Source organism: Miniopterus schreibersii (assembly GCF_964146895.1).
Source record: "Miniopterus schreibersii genome assembly, chromosome: 3".
In the NCBI taxonomy this organism is placed as follows: Eukaryota; Metazoa; Chordata; class Mammalia; order Chiroptera; family Miniopteridae; genus Miniopterus; species Miniopterus schreibersii.
This window is the reverse complement of record NC_138103.1, coordinates 104,152,875-104,169,371: the sequence shown is the minus strand read 5'-3', so window position 1 is coordinate 104,169,371 and position 16,497 is coordinate 104,152,875. Positions and strand designations below refer to the sequence as shown.

General features: G+C 42.4%; 1 protein-coding gene across 1 annotated transcript in view; it reads right to left on the bottom strand.

Annotated features, from left to right (window-relative positions):
* Positions 1 to 5,519: 5,519 nt before the first annotated feature.
* The window catches only part of DDX4 (DEAD-box helicase 4), a gene marked incomplete at its 5' end in the record, with an annotated part of 43,534 nt that continues 32,556 nt past the window's right edge, over positions 5,520 to 16,497 (bottom strand). Inside the window, 7 exons of the mRNA XM_081131921.1 lie at positions 5,520 to 5,837; positions 6,442 to 6,552; positions 6,698 to 6,968; positions 7,741 to 7,840; positions 12,917 to 13,062; positions 14,892 to 15,058; positions 16,238 to 16,367. Coding sequence (XP_080988047.1) covers positions 5,751 to 5,837; positions 6,442 to 6,552; positions 6,698 to 6,968; positions 7,741 to 7,840; positions 12,917 to 13,062; positions 14,892 to 15,058; positions 16,238 to 16,367 — 1,012 coding nt within the window. The 3' untranslated portion in view covers positions 5,520 to 5,750. The remainder of the gene's footprint in view (positions 5,838 to 6,441; positions 6,553 to 6,697; positions 6,969 to 7,740; positions 7,841 to 12,916; positions 13,063 to 14,891; positions 15,059 to 16,237; positions 16,368 to 16,497) is intronic.

The window sequence follows — 16,497 nt, the reverse complement described above, 5'->3', positions numbered from 1 at the left end:
ACTGAATTATTGGAGCCCAGCCTCCTACCATCCCAGACACCTGTGACCCCGTCAGCTAACTCAGCGGCAGGAGCGAGCCGAGATGGGCTGTCAGGTCTGCACTGCGTTTACCTGAAGAGCAGCTGGTCAGCACATGTGGGTGTCGTGAGCACGTCTTCGGGGGTGGGCCGGGGGGAATCCTCAGACTGAGGAAGGACTGACAGATGCGAAATGCTGTAAGATGTCTCAATGGCCCATCGACAAGCATCCCTGTGCCTGCGTGGTAGTTACAACAGATACAACCCGTGGCTGAAAATGTGACCTCTACTGGCTTCTCAACCATTTGAGGTCGATGGGGCAGCTAATGCAGCAGCAGAGTAGGGCTCATATGTTAAGACACAAGTGTGCCAGCTTTCAGCTGTGAGACCCTCGTTCTGACACAGGCCACTGCTCAAACAATACCCTATTGTAACCGCATGCACTGTGTGACCTCTGCATTGGGTGCAGATGGACACGGGGAAAACCCAGTCATACAGAGGCCTAAAGCAGGTCGCTGACTGCCGGGCACCACAAAGTCAACAAGGAAAGCCAATGCCCAGGGTTTCACTGTTGCCTATTAGGACAGGAAATGCCCTTTGTTACTCAGGAGCACCTCCTCGGGCCGCCTCCTGCACATGAAGGTTTTCGAATATTTTTAAGTGTGATTTCTGTTAGCAGTTGTAACCCCCACACACTAATCACCCTTGCAACTCTAAGACAAAAAACAAATTAAAACAGGCACATACAAGACTTTGAGGTAGTTAGTAAGTTCTTATGTTCACAACAGGAAGAAAAGTTTTTTTTCCTGAAAGGTGAGAAAGAATCCCACAAACAGGAGACTCTGAGTCCAGAAAACACTAGCCGATGGAGACAAACCTTTCAAGGAATTCTTACAAGAAATCCCCCAGGTGACGAAAACCCTAAAACTTGACTTTGAAGACTGGCCAGTCATGCTCTAAATCACAGCAGGACAGGTGACAAATCACTTAGGTAAAGGGTTAAGGAATTTACCTGAATCCCCAGCCCCGAACTCAATTTCCAGTGGGCCAGGGTATGTATACTGGCCCCGTTGCTCCCAACCCCTTGGGACACAATTCCCCAAGACACCCTCTATATGCAGAGCTGGACTCTGCTCTGTGGTTCTGGGCGACTGGGTAGGCTTGTGGTCTGAGTTAAGACTCTGATAAGCCTCTGAGGTTCTACATAAAGTTGAGTCTGAAACAATAGGATCCAGGATGGCCGGGCACTGATTCTAATGGGGAATCCAAGGAAGCTTGCCCGCAGTGCCACTCACCTGGATGCCACCTGCGGAGCTCTGGTGGGCAGCATCCCAGTTCCAGTCGGCCAACCTCCAGTGCCACACACCCAGGTCCTGCTGCAGTCACTGGGCTGGAGGGCAGGGTGTGAGGTGGGTCTGTTGCTCCGGGAGCTGCCTCTGGGAGCTGTTTCCCAGCAGTGGCAGCTTCCCGCAGCCACGGCTCAGTTCTCTCCTGGCTGGATACAGAGACGGGCGTCCAAGCTCACCCCCATGGTGACCACCAGGGCCTCGGGAAAGAGGGAGGTCGTCCTGGATGACTGTGAAGAGGTAGCGCTAGGTGGCCCCGGGGCGCAGTAGCCTCTGCCCACCGCAGCATCATGCCCCCTGGCAGGACTGGTCCTTCCATGGGGCCTTAGGAGATATACTGGACACTGGACAGGTACCCACTGCCCACACATGTAATACCTGTGAGGAGCACACACCCTACCAGTGAAGGCTGTCTTCTCTCAAGTTAGGGGACCGGTAGAGAACTGCGGACAGTGCAAGTGTGCGGCTGTGGGAAAGCAAGCTTCTGGCCTGGGCCGCTGCCCTGTACAGAAACGGTAGCAAATGCTGAAAAATAAACCAGAAAGGCCTCACCACTCTGCCCCCAGACCCGGGCCAGATGGAGGAAGGTTGTCACCTGGTGTGAAGTCAGGGCCACCCTGTCACCCGCCAGCTGCTACATCTCGGTTGTCCCCGAGCCTGGGGCACAACTGACAAGGGATACTCCACACTGAGCTTCCAACTCCAGCTCAGGCGAAAATGCGAAGGATTCACGGGAAGTAAAGCTGAGCTTATCATCACTCTTCAACCTATGACCTCTGGAGATCAGGCCTTGAACTCACCGAGGGAGGGAAGGGGGGGCGGAGAGGTGCAAAAATGGGGCAGATTGCTGGATTTGACTAAAGCTAGAACTCAATATACATAAACTCATAAACTGAGGGCTTAAGATTTCTGTGGCTGAACAGCCGGAAAACAAATGCTCAATGTAAACAAATGACTTTGTAGGTTAAATTCCAGGGATTAGAAAGTACAGTGAGGCAGGCAGCAAATGCACTATCAAGCAGCATTTGGGAAAGAAAAGAAGGCAGCTCTTGGAAATAAAAAATAACTAAAAATAAAAGGGTTAAGACAGTAAAAACTCTAATAGAACATAAGGAAAAAGATGAAACAAATGGAGAACGTGAGACACAGAAGGTGGGTTGTACGTACAGTTCTACCGCAAGAAAGAACAGGGAACACTTAGGGGACATTAGTAAAGAAACACCATACACCCCCCAGAAAAGGGCGTGCGGTGGAGCACAGCAAGCACTGGCTGGAAGGATGAAACCCAGAAGCCCACACCCTGGGATGGAGCCCCCAGAGGACCGGCTGTGAGCCAGAAGGCAGTGTGGTAAACGGGGCACGTTTCCTCGCCAAGCGAGGAAAAGACGGGCAAACCACAGGACAGACAGAGGGCTCAGAGGGGATGATCCACGTTTACAGCAAATTGGTGTATGGAATGGTTCTGATCAATTTTCATTGATCTTAACATAGTAATTCTCCCTGGAACCGTAAAGAGAGGTCATAAAATGGGGAAACAGTAAAGGAAAGGTCACCAGACTGTGTTAACTGGCCCTGCGGGGAACACTAATTATATAATGTAAGCCCTGCCTGTGGATCCCCAAAGTCAGGAGCAGCTGTCAGTAGAGCACACGGGCCTCATGGTTAGAGGGCAGGACGCAAGTGTTAACTCGGAAATGGAAATGGACAGTTTACAGACGTCCGGATGAGAAAATAGAGGGAAGGGTGGGCTTTATTGTCATCTCACTAAATATGCCTCTAGCTACATTACTTACAGTTACTAAGGTGTCTTTTCTTTTCTTTTCTTTTCTTTTCTTTTCTTTTCTTTTCTTTTCTTTTCTAATCCTCACTGAAGCTATGTTTTTCATTGATTTTTATAGAGGGGAAGGGAGAGAGAGAAACATCAATCAGTTGCCTTCCCACATGTGCCCCTACTGGGGATCGAACCCACAACCTAGGTATGTGCCCTGGCTGGGAATCGCACCTGCTGCCTGTTGGTGTAAGGCCAACGCTCAACCAACCTAAGCCACCTGGCCAGGGCTGTGTTATCTTTTTACTGTATCCATATGAGATGATGGATGCCAACTAAATTTATTGCGATAACCATTTCACACACACGCTACATACCTTAAACTCACACTGTGATGCATGTCAATTTTATCTCAATACAACGGAAAAAATATAGAACTTCCAAGATGTAAGAGTGAGGCGAGTTAGATACTTATCGAACACAGAATCAAAAGACGTCCAAACCTGGTGAGGCTGAAAGCAGGTGAGCGTGGACAAGCAACTTGAAAAGGGAGAAGCAGGAGCACGCTGCTCCCTGCTTTAAACCCTTCCACAGTCTTTTATTTTCTACCTGTATGTGTACCTGTTACTTTGGTATTTTTTGAAGAAATCATTCAAACCTACACTTAGAAATGAGGAGAGCAATGAAACACAGGGCCGTCTGAAACTGGCCTGCAATGACAGTAGGATTGGGGGTGATTTTCTTTCTGTGTGTACCTTTGATTTGCTAATGCAGTTGGGTATGGTAATCTTACACATCAAGGTATTCAAAAAGCCTTTTAAAGCAGCCAGGCTGTGGTCCAGAAGCTCTCTGAGGGAGTGATGAAAAAGACAGAAATGGCCTGTAAATGAGCTCTACAAACACAGTGGCAGAGAAAATTAAGAGATATTACAGTAATATCATGTAATAAGATTTTCATGTAATAAGATATTACAGTGCAACCATCTTCACGCATTCAACCTTTTCCAGAAGTGAGGCCATAAAGTGTAAGTTAATATTTCCCATGTTTTCACAGTTGAGCTTCCTTTGAGCAGTCTGCTAGTTGGCTGTACCTCTGCCTTCCGGCATCCCTACACATCCACGTGGGTAAAGGGAACTGCACGCCGACAGCCCACGGAGGTCACAGTATTACCGGGTGAGGCAAAAGTAGGTTTACAGTTGTTCGTGTGGAAAGTAACACAGTAAGTAGTTAATAATAACGCAAGAATAAACTGTTTCACATACAACTGTGAACCACTTTTGCCCCACCCTGTATTTTTCCATGCTGGCTGTTTGCACTTTTTATATAAGTAAGTAATCCTCATGATCAAGTCTGTTCATTGTTTCTCCTTCATGGTTCCTGTCCTTTGAGCTTATAATCAATTCTCACCCCCAATTCAAAGGTTTAATATTTCACTGTAGATTTTGTAGTTTTAATTTTTTTTTTGGTAATTCACATGAAATTGATTTTGAGTATGGTATGCGGAAGGCATTGAACTAGCTATCCTAACATCTACTGAATGCCCCTTTTCATATGTGATCGCGTCATTTATTAACCAAGTTCCTGTAACAAGGTATATGCTGAGGACATGCAGCTTTGGGATTAAGTGAACAGTAACATACGCTCAAAAATGATCCTTTCTGTCTCCCTAATATTTACGCCTCACTGTTTTATGTCTTAGTGTTTTGGTTGATTCAGGCAATGGTCTAAGGACTTCTTACATGTTGGACATAGTGAGTTTAAGATATAAAATGGTAAATGAAAAGGGGCTGTTTTCCTCATTCATCTTAAAATATCAAAAAGATTAAATGTGGCAGAAACGAGCAACATTGTTTTTTGTTGATAAAGTTTGAGTTCAAAGAATGATTTTCATCATTACACCTGTGTATTAATATGTATCATACACTATTTACATAAGATGACTGTTCACTGGTTTTATAAAACAAAATTTCAAAATATACGAGTTGAAAACGATGATACGTAACAAAGAGAATTAAAAGTGCTGTGGCAAAGCTGAGAGGGAAAGCGTTTCATCCCTTATTCTCAAGGAAAGTCTGTATGTTATAAAGCCAGTGTCTGTTATGCCACTGAGACTCACATGGCAACACTGAACCGTTTCCACCACCCGTCTGACAATCTAAACCAAAGTCATGGGGAGAGGCTTCCGTCTGTCACTGTCTGCTTCCCATTCCAGGGACATGCTGTCCAGCTAAAGCCTCCTCGTATGGGAAAATGAGACCCGAACATTTTTAACCAAAAGTATGTCATATGTGCCACTGCTTGTTACAGGATCAATAAACACTATACTGAGACTTAGCATTTAGACATGAAACACATCTACAACCTGAAGAATGCACTAGAATAAGTCAGACGTTTGGAATGCTTTAATCTTTCCAGTCAACACCTTTTGTATCGGCAGCTGCAACATTATATAGCTTCAGCATCTCACGTAACTAGTCAGTGAGGATTTTAAGGGTGGGAGTAAGAACAGAACCACAGGAGATACGAGTGTTGGGTTTAAAATTTCCGCTAAAAACTCAAAATCAAAACTGCTTCCTCTCCATCGAAGCTGTACCACAAATTTGAAGGCTGTTGTAGCTTTAATCCCATGACTCGTCATCTGCTGGATTAGGAACTTGTGAGGAAGAAAACCCTGTTGTGTTCAAAGTGCTCTTGCCATGGAAATTCTTTAAAGGAAAGAGAAAAAAAATTTAGTTACACTGCCTAGACTGAGAGCACACACCACAATCCTCCAGAACCTCAGCTATCTGAAAAAAGGCCACCTCCCCTGGGAAGTCTAAACTGCACAAATACGTCAAGGAAAAAACTTTAAGCCGATAGTTTTGGCAGATGGAGAAACTGAAAGCTCTGCCTCCCAATGAGTGAGCATACATTTTAGTGACGCGCATGCTCAGTGCTTCTGTTGCCTGTGACCTGACACATCGGGAAAGAGCACAACTCCTATCTCCAGCATTTATCTCAGTAATAATGTGGCCAGAATTCCCAAAATCAAGAGTTCCTACAGGAAGTTCAAAAGATACCAAATTAGAATTTAAAATGCGAGCAAATTTGGGAAAAGTGAACTTTTGAGCATAAATCTGGATGTTAATTCCTCACCTTTAACACCAAAAATATCTATGCACATAAAATTTTAGAGAAATACTAAAGTAACCTTCTAGGTATAAAAATAATAGTTTAGGTAATATTGACTGTTATAGTTACTTCACAGTATTGGGCACATTTCCAGGGAGTAACTAGATGCCCAGTTCTGCACTGTTCCCCTCTGCCAACCTTTCTGGTGTCCACCGACGCGAACACATTTTCTCTGGAGCTCCCACTGAAGCCAGGAACGTAGGTGCTGAAGGCAATCTCCTCCAGCCATGCAGGGACATCCTGCTGAGCCTTTAAAAACAAATAAACTTCAGGTACAGCTAGCACAGATGAAGTCTCAGAGTCCGGAACAACCCCCTCTCCTGAGCATCTGTGTGGACAATGTCTCCTTCAGTGCTGAGGTGGCAATACTCCTTGTTTAAAAGGCAGTACTTACGTCTGACAGGACTTTCACCAGAGGCTGAGCCAGATGCCTGTCTGACTCGGGGTCAAAGAAGGAGACGGCTCGGCCCGTGTTCCCACAGCGCCCGGTACGCCCGATGCGGTGAACATACTCATCGATGGTGGAGGGAAGGTCGAAATTGATCACATGCTGAACGTTTTCGATGTCCAGCCCCCTGGCGGCCACTGAAGTAGCGACAAGCACTGGGCATTTCCCACAGCGGAAGTCTCCCAGGGCCTGCTCCCTCTCCCTCTGCTCCCGGTCACTTGGGAGAAAGGAAAGCACGTATTTTAGGACAGCTCTTAAGGAAATTATAAGGAGGGCCTTTAAATTCAACATCTAATTTTCTTTTTAATGCTACTAAAAGCAGCTCCATTTGACATTAATGTCTATTTCTCACATACCAAGTATTACACAATTCTCACAATGCTTTGAGGCTGGAACAGTTATCCTCATTTGCAGATGGGGTAACAGATCATACACACAAGCCAAAATATTAACTCAAGTATGACAAATGTCAGGTCTCACTTATTAATAATCTCAATTAATAATCTTTCTAGTTTTGAAAAAAATGCAACTACTTGACCAGAATGCTTTCTTAAAAATACAGATTTTTACCCAAAAATAATCTCAAAATTCTTACATAATCCTCGATTAACGTTTTATATCTGCGAGTAAAGTAGCAATAAAGTTGTGTTAATAGAATGCTTTCAGGCACTCCCAGAATAAAAAATGTCAGGCATCAAGGTTAGATTCAGCAGAGGAGACATTCAGAGCTGAGGACCAGAGGTAGTGAGGCCCTTTGAGAAGTTCCCACGCCTCAGGAGGAGGAGTCCTCAGACTGGTCTTCAACTCACTCATTCCTGACACTTAGTTCCAATAAAATCTTAAAATGAAAGTGGAGAATACCGTTTAGATTTTGAGGATGCTGAACACTAATCCTGGGGTTACATCATATCAGTTATATATACTCATGTTTCTGAACAAATGGCAAACAGACATCACCTCCCTACGAGGAAAGATGTTAATCATCTCACCCATGAATACTTGTTGTTGATATATTTTCTTGACAGAGAAAAGTGGCAATAAAATCTGCTTTTTTCTTAGTTTCAACAAAGACCATAGTTCTTTCATCACCTATGAGACAATGAAACAATGATTAACATTCAAACTAAAACTCAGGAAAAGGAAAAAGGGTGGGATGTGAGTAGGGAACCTTCTTGTCCAGGGCCTGGGATGCAGACATTTCCCTCACAGTGAATGTCATAGATAAAGAGACAAAGACTATTCTCTTATTTCAGAGACTAAAAGAATTAGCTTGCCCTTTGCCCTTCCCAGGCCATCAGCAGAAAAAAGAGGCTTGGGGAAAGGTAAGTGCTACCTACCTGTCTATTTCAGCAGTTCCCCCAATAAATACACACCTTCGCTCTTGACCTCCCTCCCAAGCTCATCCAACCTTTCATTCTGCCTTGACTGTCCACGGTATTTATAATGACAGCATCCAATCCAGGGCTGACAAACTAGAATGTTTCATGTTCTAACTTTCTCTCTTAATTTGGACCTCTTTATCCCCAAAGTATCTTACATAGGTATAGAGAAAATTAAGTGATAACTTTCTCCAGGGTCTTAATGCATCAAAGGTTATTTACTTGCTAGCTCAAAGTATTTCACTGGTAGAAATTCAAGCACGAGCCAGAGACTTTCCACACAAGGAAGACTGTATTGCTGTTCATAATCCCCTCCCCCATCTCCCTATCATCTGGCTTCATATCCTCAACAAATATTTAGGTGACAGTCACTGTTCTAACAAAGCCCCTGCCTTCACTATGGGGATGCAGATAAATATTATGCATGAAGTCCTAACAAGGGAAGAATCAGCAAGATAAAGGGTCCCACGAGGGTGACTTCAGATTGTACCTTCTCTGATACCTAGGCAGGTATGAATAAAATGGTGAACCTCCTGGCTATCTGGGAAAGTGCACTTAGGAAGACCCTGAGGCATAGGTGTCCCTGATGTGCTCAAAAAAGCAGAAAACAGGCCCCTGTGTGGCCTCTGCATTCAGGGAAGAGACACCAGCAAGTTTGAAGGCCATGGTGAGGCAGGAGCATGCCTGGTGTGTGAACAGGGATGAGCAGAGTGTGGCTGGAGGAGGGTGGCAGGGACAGGGCAGGAAAGACCGAGGCTAATAGAAGCTGTTCCATGTAAGGCCCTGAAACCACTGACGAAGCCTCTCAAGGGAAGCCACTAGGCTTTCAGCAGAGAAGCAGTGAGGTCTGACCTTTGTTTTAACTGAGCAGCCAGTGGATTTTATACATATTTTGATGGTGTAACCAAGGTTTTGTGTGGTTAGAGAAAGAAATCAAGGACAACTCCAAGCTTCTGTGTCTGAGCAACTTCTTAGAAGGATGAAACTAAGATTAACTAAGATGGGAGGACTGTGAGGAAGTGAGAGTTAGAGATGATATCATACAACCAGCAAAGAAATCAGAAGGGCAGCTGGTCCTGCACCAACCAGTAGGATCCTGAAGACATAGTTATTTCATTGATAAGACTAATGACTTTATATTTTGTCAGAAGTTATCTTTCCACAGTATTGGAGGTTATCTGGCAAGATGCCCAAATCCAAAGCTGGCTCACCTGAGGGTCAGATACCAAACACCCCTGAGCAGTGGAGCCCTCACCCCACTTTTCCTTGTTTCCCGGGGTGAATCCCAATCGGCCATAAAAACTTAACTCCACTAACCCTCCCTCTCTGCTATTTGCATTTGTTCTAGTTCAGACAATGCGCTACACCCACCAGTGACAGCAGCCACCACAGATGCACTTTTCTGATCAGACCATCTGGTCATCTCTGTAAATGGTTTAATAAATTAATCTGTTGGGTGAGAAATGACATAAAATCCAGTTTGTTAAGTTTAGTCGACTAGTCCATTGTGAATGAAAATCAATTAAGAATCTAAAAAGAATTCCAGCTTTGATAGCCAGACTGTGATTTTTTGTATTTTGTTCACTCTTGACCTGTGGCTGAAGTGGTACAGCTGAAGCTACAAGCTCCTTATGTGTAGTTCAGAACAGTCTTCATCTACCGTTATGTATAATCATTATGTTAATACCCTACGGGGAGTATTAACAAATTGAATTATATAGTCTATTAAATTAAAGGAACTCAATTCTGATAGGTTTATAAAGAGAAATAAAATAGAGGAATAGTTTATTGAGATAAATACTCCGAAAAACCCCAGAAAATAAAGAAACTAAACTAATACTTTAACTATATTTGTCATTTAAAAATTTTTTCCTACAGGAACTAATTTAGAAACATTTTAGGATTATAGGTTCACCTAATTAATGAAATCTTTGATAAACAAGACTAATTTAATAACTTTGGTTTAAAAAACACCTGTCTCTTCTCCAATTTATCGATGTTAAGTATGTTATAAACATATGTCTTCTTTTACTTGGGTTTATTTTTCTAAACGTATGGAGGTATGCCAGTCAAACTAATATTCTCCATAATGTTTAAGGCTATAGAAATGTTCATCTGTTCAACTAAATTTACTCAGTGTTCAACAAGTATGTTTTCCAGGATGTCATCTTGAACATAATTTCCAAGATCTTCAGCTTTGAGTAACTTAAAATAGTAGACGACACTGAGTTAATGATGGGTGATCACTGAATACAGGTGGATTCTCAAATGCTCATCACTAACACAAGGTTGTGTCCTTCTGCTTCCTGTTTTTCACCTACTGCAGAGAGGTGCCCTCTCTGAGCCTCTAACCAGGCATGAAAGGAGCATGTGCAGAAAGCCGTACAGAATGCACACGCGTCCCGGTAACCAGCCATAACACTGTGTGACACCTCTCAACTGTCCCTCCCTGCCTCTAGTTTCCTTTACAAAATACCAGTCACGATGGTTCAAAGTTGTAATTAATGTAAGTGGTTGAGGTTATACGAGGATTAATAGTGACACAGGAATATAAGTGCTTTTGTTTTTAAAGGAAAAAAGCTGTTTTGTCCTAAATTGGTGGCTCTCAAAATTCTGGTCTGTGGCCTCTTAAACTCTTAAAAATTACTGATAATTTCAAAGAGTTTCAATTATGTAGGTTATAACTATTGATGTTTAACCATATTAAAAATGAAAACCAAGGAAAATTGAAATACTTGAACAAGTTTAATCTTGGACTTCTAATTAAAACTTCCAGACAGAAGTTAGTTTTATGACTTTAGTTTGTTTGATACTGTGTGGCTCTAGGTTTGCAAAACAAACTCAAGGAGGTCTATACTGTTAATGAACAGTCTTGCTGCACTTACATGAATAAACTAAACATAGTAAGACAAGCCTTTCTTGTGACCAAGAATAATCTCTGAGCCCTGGCCAGTATGGCTCAGGTGGTTGGGTGTCTTCCTGTGCACCGAAAGGTTGCTGGTTCAATTCCCAAAGAGAGCACGTGCCTGGGCTGCAGGCTCCATCCCGGGTAGGGGGAGCGCAGGAGGCAGCTGATCAATGTTCTGCATGTTCCGGTCTCATATCAATGTTTCTCTATCTCCCTCTCCCTTCCTTTCTCTCTAAAAATCAATTTTTAAAAAAATCTTTTAAAAAAAGAATAATCTCTGAGATTATTACGACCATGAGGGGACACAGACTATCAGGAAAAACTGCAAAACACTTTGACATTTTTTTTTAATCCTCACCTGAGGATATTTTTTCCATTGTTTTTCAGAGAGTGGAAGGGAGGGAGGGAGGGAGAGAAACATCGATGTGTGTGTGGGGGGGAGAGAGAGAGAGAGAGAGAGAGAGAGAGAAACATTGATGTGAGAGACAGAGAGAGAAACATCGATGTGAGAGAGACACGTTGATTGGTTGCCTCCCCACACACACCTCAAATGGGACTGGGGATCGAGCCTGCAACCTCGGTACGTAACCTTGGCAGGAATCAAAGGCAAAATGGCACTTTTAAAATACCACTGCGCCAAACTGGTTAGGGCATGAAACACTTTGAAATGAGCAAAAACAATTCCTGTCTAGCACACCCTTCAGTTACCTGTGCCTTACTTTCCCTTTTCTTTCATACCTCTACTGCAATGACAGCCATGCAAATGATTAAAACAATAAAAATACAAACATTCCTCTCAAATGCAATTGATTACTGCTTTGTAGATATCAACCAGTTCTGCATCTGTTTGTAAATTCATGTTAGCCTTCCTGATATATGTGTTCTTTGAATTCTCCTATGAACTTGCTGTAACATCTTACCAGTTCCCCTGGTAATCAATAAACTCAATAAAATCTTTGACACCCACTCATTTAAAATTAAAATTATGAAAAAGGCAGTTGGTTATACTATGAAATAATGAAAACTGCATTTAAAAGGCAAAAGGAGAAAAGCTCGCAGATTTTAAGTTAAAAAATAGAAATTAAATTATATGAAAATGTGCACACACACACACAGACCAGAAACCTTTAAAAAGTACTTTCTAAGTCAACTTCCTTTCTTTTGCTCATTTTTGGAAATTAGATGGTTTCTTGCCTTCTCCCACCCCTGCCTCCTGCCATTCAAACTGAAAGAGAAGCTCCTGTGGAGGATGGGGGGGGGGGGGGGACGGACACGTGCAGCCTGTAACGCTCAGCCTGTGAGGCAACAGGAGGTATTAGGATGGCCCTGTTAGAACTCTCATTTCCTCATACAACCTACAGTGTCTCCGTCAAAGAAAGAAATACGTGACTTTCCATAAAGATTGTTTCTGGGGAGAAGCGGGACTAGACTTCTCATTGCTACTGTGGAGAAACAGAATTAGATCTTTAAGTTCCTTCCAGCTCTAAAATGCTTGAATCTATGAGCACAGGAGGCCTTAGAAGTAAAACTGGGGCTAGAAATACAGCAAAGAATTCACTTGTGGTGGCATAGAGTTTGATGTAAGGATATGGTACTAAGCCTTTCTATTTTCTGAAACAGAAAAGCGTATTTTTCTGCTGGAACAGTTTTTAGTCCAATGCTGTTAAGCAAAGCCACAAATCCTTCCTACTTTTAACCTTAATGGAGGAGAAAGGACTATACTACTATATAATTTACACAGAAAGCCGAACCATGAAAACAGCCTTAGGAAAAGAAGAAATAATGGAAACAAGCTTATTAAGACTCATGCCAAACAATTATTACAGTAATTTTAAAACATCAAAATATGACAAGAAATAGTTACATGGGGTCAGATACCTATGTTGCGCAGGATCTCGACCAGCTTCTCTCTCTTGGAGTACTGGCCCACCTGGAGGACCGCCTGCTGGACGTCCGTGCACGCTCCGCCCACTTGCCCCACAGCTACAAACAAGTAGTTCGACTTCAAAAACTCCCCAGCCAACCTTGAAAGACAAAAGATTATTCCTTCACTTCACCTCTTATATTAATACACACAGCATTTGCTGAAATTCTGCAAGACAGACTGTAACACCTACAATATGATAAGGTGAAAATTTGTATCACCCAAGTACCACTTTTAAAGGCCAGTGTAAAATGTTAAGATTCTGCAAAACACATAATTACTAGTGAAAAAGTTTGTGTGAAATAACCAAATAATGGACACCATAATTCCAACTGGGTATGCTGACCATGCCACACTGTAAAATGTGTAACAACAGTAAAAGCACTCTGAGCTGAAATGCAAGCTTACAGCAAAGCTTCAGTTCTTCACTCGTTGCTTTCATTATGTGAAATGTTAAATTATTAAACTTCAAATGAACTATTACAAGCAAACCAGACCTCAGGTCAGTGCTTTTCACATCAAGACACATAAAATCACATTTGTTGAGCAGAACTTTCCCATTTCAGGGTAAATCAAGAAATAGAGCCCGGCTGGGCGTGGCTCAGCGGTAGAGTATTGACCTAGGATCCAGGCGATCGGGGTTCGATTTTCAGTCGGGGCACATGCCCGGGTTGTGAGCTCGATCAATGACTCTTTCATCATTGATGTTTCTATCTCTCTCTCTCCCTCTCCTTTCCTCTCTCTGAAGTCAATAAAGATGTATTAAAAAAGGAAAGAAAGAAAGAAATAGATGGGCATCGGAAATATTAGTTGCTAATCAGATAGATATTTGATATTACTAGTTACCAAGGACAATGATGAAAATATAGATATCCTACTTCAAGTTTAAGACACTATCTAAACATAAGAAATTATCATTTTATGTATCACTAAGAAAAAAACTGTGCCAAGTGACTAAATGCTTTCCTGTGACTTAGACTTCTTCTCCAGCCAAGAGTTCTTTTTAACTTTACACGCATACTATTAAATCACATGATAAATGAAAGAAACTGACAGCCAGCTCCACTACCTAAGGGCTTGTGAAGTATGTGGACCCACGTAACTTTCTATCAGGGCAGGGCACCCACTGTAGAGCACAGGTGGTCCACAGGTCACGTCACACCACACCCCAGAAGCTGCCACCCTGACAGGAACTGGAACTGTCCGCTGAAAAGACAGCAAGCGGGCCAGATGGAGTGGTTCTCTGTGAGGCTGGCACCATTCCACAGGTACAGGAACCCAAATCCAGATCTTCATATGGCACATGGGCCTGGGCACCAAGGGACACAAGTGAGAGTGGCCTACATCCCATCACTCTCAGTCAACCACACAGGGAATCTGTGTTTCCCATCCCCTCACCATAGGTTCTGCAGGCTTGGGGGTCTTGGTTCCACCTCTGAACAGCTAGTCTCACTGAATTCCAAGCTAAAACTGCTGTCTGGGCACTTCAGGCCCCTGCAGCTAAGGGACCACAGGCAGGAAGCAGAGTCACCACACATACAGCAGGATGTCTCCTCTCCTCCTGACCTCACAACTCACCAGACCACATCTGTCAACAGCTGGTATGCACATTTTCTATCAAAGACCCAATCCTCCCAAGCTCTATAATTCTGACTTGAAGAAAATAACCTCCTTTAGTAAGCACTTGTTGAAGCCTAGCTGGACGAGGTGCTGTGACACATATTTTAATAAAATGTCATGCTGATGCAAAGCCAGGAACAAAGTAAGAAACAATGAAAAATATGATAAACTTTTTAGGAATACATCTTTTTAAACTATATTAGAATCTTAAAAAAATCAACTCTCTCAAAAATAAGATATGCATATTGCTTCTGCTTTCACAAAACCACTTATGTACATTACCATTATCTTTAACAAGGAAAAAATTACCTCTGAATTTCCTCTGGGAAGGTGGCACTGAACATGAGGGTCTGGCGCTGCTCCTTTGACGGCATTCCTGGGCAGGAAATCAACTTCTTCATTTCTGGTCCGAAGCCCATATCCAGCATGCGGTCAGCTTCATCCAGAACTAGGTATCTGACCTGTCTAAGACCAATCTTTAAGGATATTTTCAAAAATTAGAGCAGAGAATGCACACTAGTTAATATATTAAGACATTCTCCACATTCTGTTAATGTACCCTTAGGGGTGAGAGTGAGGAATCAGTGCATAAAACGAGAATTGTTTCGCTTAGATAATACTTTACTGTTCCTTTCACCTCTCAACTTTCTCTAATGCTGTAAAACACTTCATAAGACTGAAACCAAAACACCTAGTCAGCACTGCACAACAGGTCTGTCTCATAGGAAAAGTCCTGCATCTTCACTGTCTGACATGCCAGCCACTGGCCACTGCAGCTAGTAAGCACTTGACCTGTGGCCAGTGTGCCTGAAGAACTACTTTTACATTTTATGTCACTTTTGAAGTTTAATAGCCACATGTGTCTAGTGAATACTGTGTTGGACGGCCAGATGTAGACTGTGCTACATGATAAAGTCAGATTCTTTAACTTAAGAAATAAAAATTCCTAACAGGATGACAAATACAAATGTCTTATAAATGGCAAATGTTTTCTAACTCCTCTACACCCTTAATAAATTCTCCAATCTCTAACCACTAAAAGACAACTGAGAAATGCCTCAGACCCTGAACATTTATTGCTATAAAAAGAAGCACATGTTTCCAAACAGGGAACAACTCTGATACCACCACGGGAAATGTTTAGTGAGAGATTAAGTATATGGCCCTAAAATCTCTTCTTAAAGTCTTAGAAAATTAACAAGTCTGGTTACTATCACTCCCACACTTAAACAGGAGACAATACTACTGATGTTAAAGGCTTTCTTCCAGGAAAAAAAGGCTTTCAGCAAGACATGTATGAAACTAGAGAAAAGCGGTCATCGTGTTTTCTCCCAGTGTGGCTGGGTATTGAAATCAGCTCCAGATTCTAACTCTAGCCCTATTAACTTACTAGAGCTGAGGGGTTTTTAAGTAAATTATACAATCACACTGAGTTTGTTTTCCCAAGTATGAAATGAAAAATACTATTTATCTCCTATTGAAATTATTTTATCAATTATATAAGAACACATTCAAAAAATATGATGGGGGCCTCATATATAATGGTTATTAATGGTGCTTTAATAAATATATCTATCTTTATACCACTGTCTCCATTTCCCATACAAAAACATTATTAATCAATTCCACAAACACGTTATCCCTCTGGGGCCTACCTTTTCTTTACCTATGATATCCATCAGTCTCCCAGGAGTAGCACATAAGACATTGCAGCCCTGGATGATCTGTCGAACTGAATGCCCAAACTGGGTTCCCCCATATATGACAACAGCTCTTACACAAGTTCTGTTGACAGGAAAAATAACTTGAAAATTAGACATTTATTTCTAACAAAATGTAAAACAAAACCCATAAGGACAAAAACTAATACATTCAACAACCTTTAAAAAATTAAGTTCTTCGCAGGAAGAGGTAG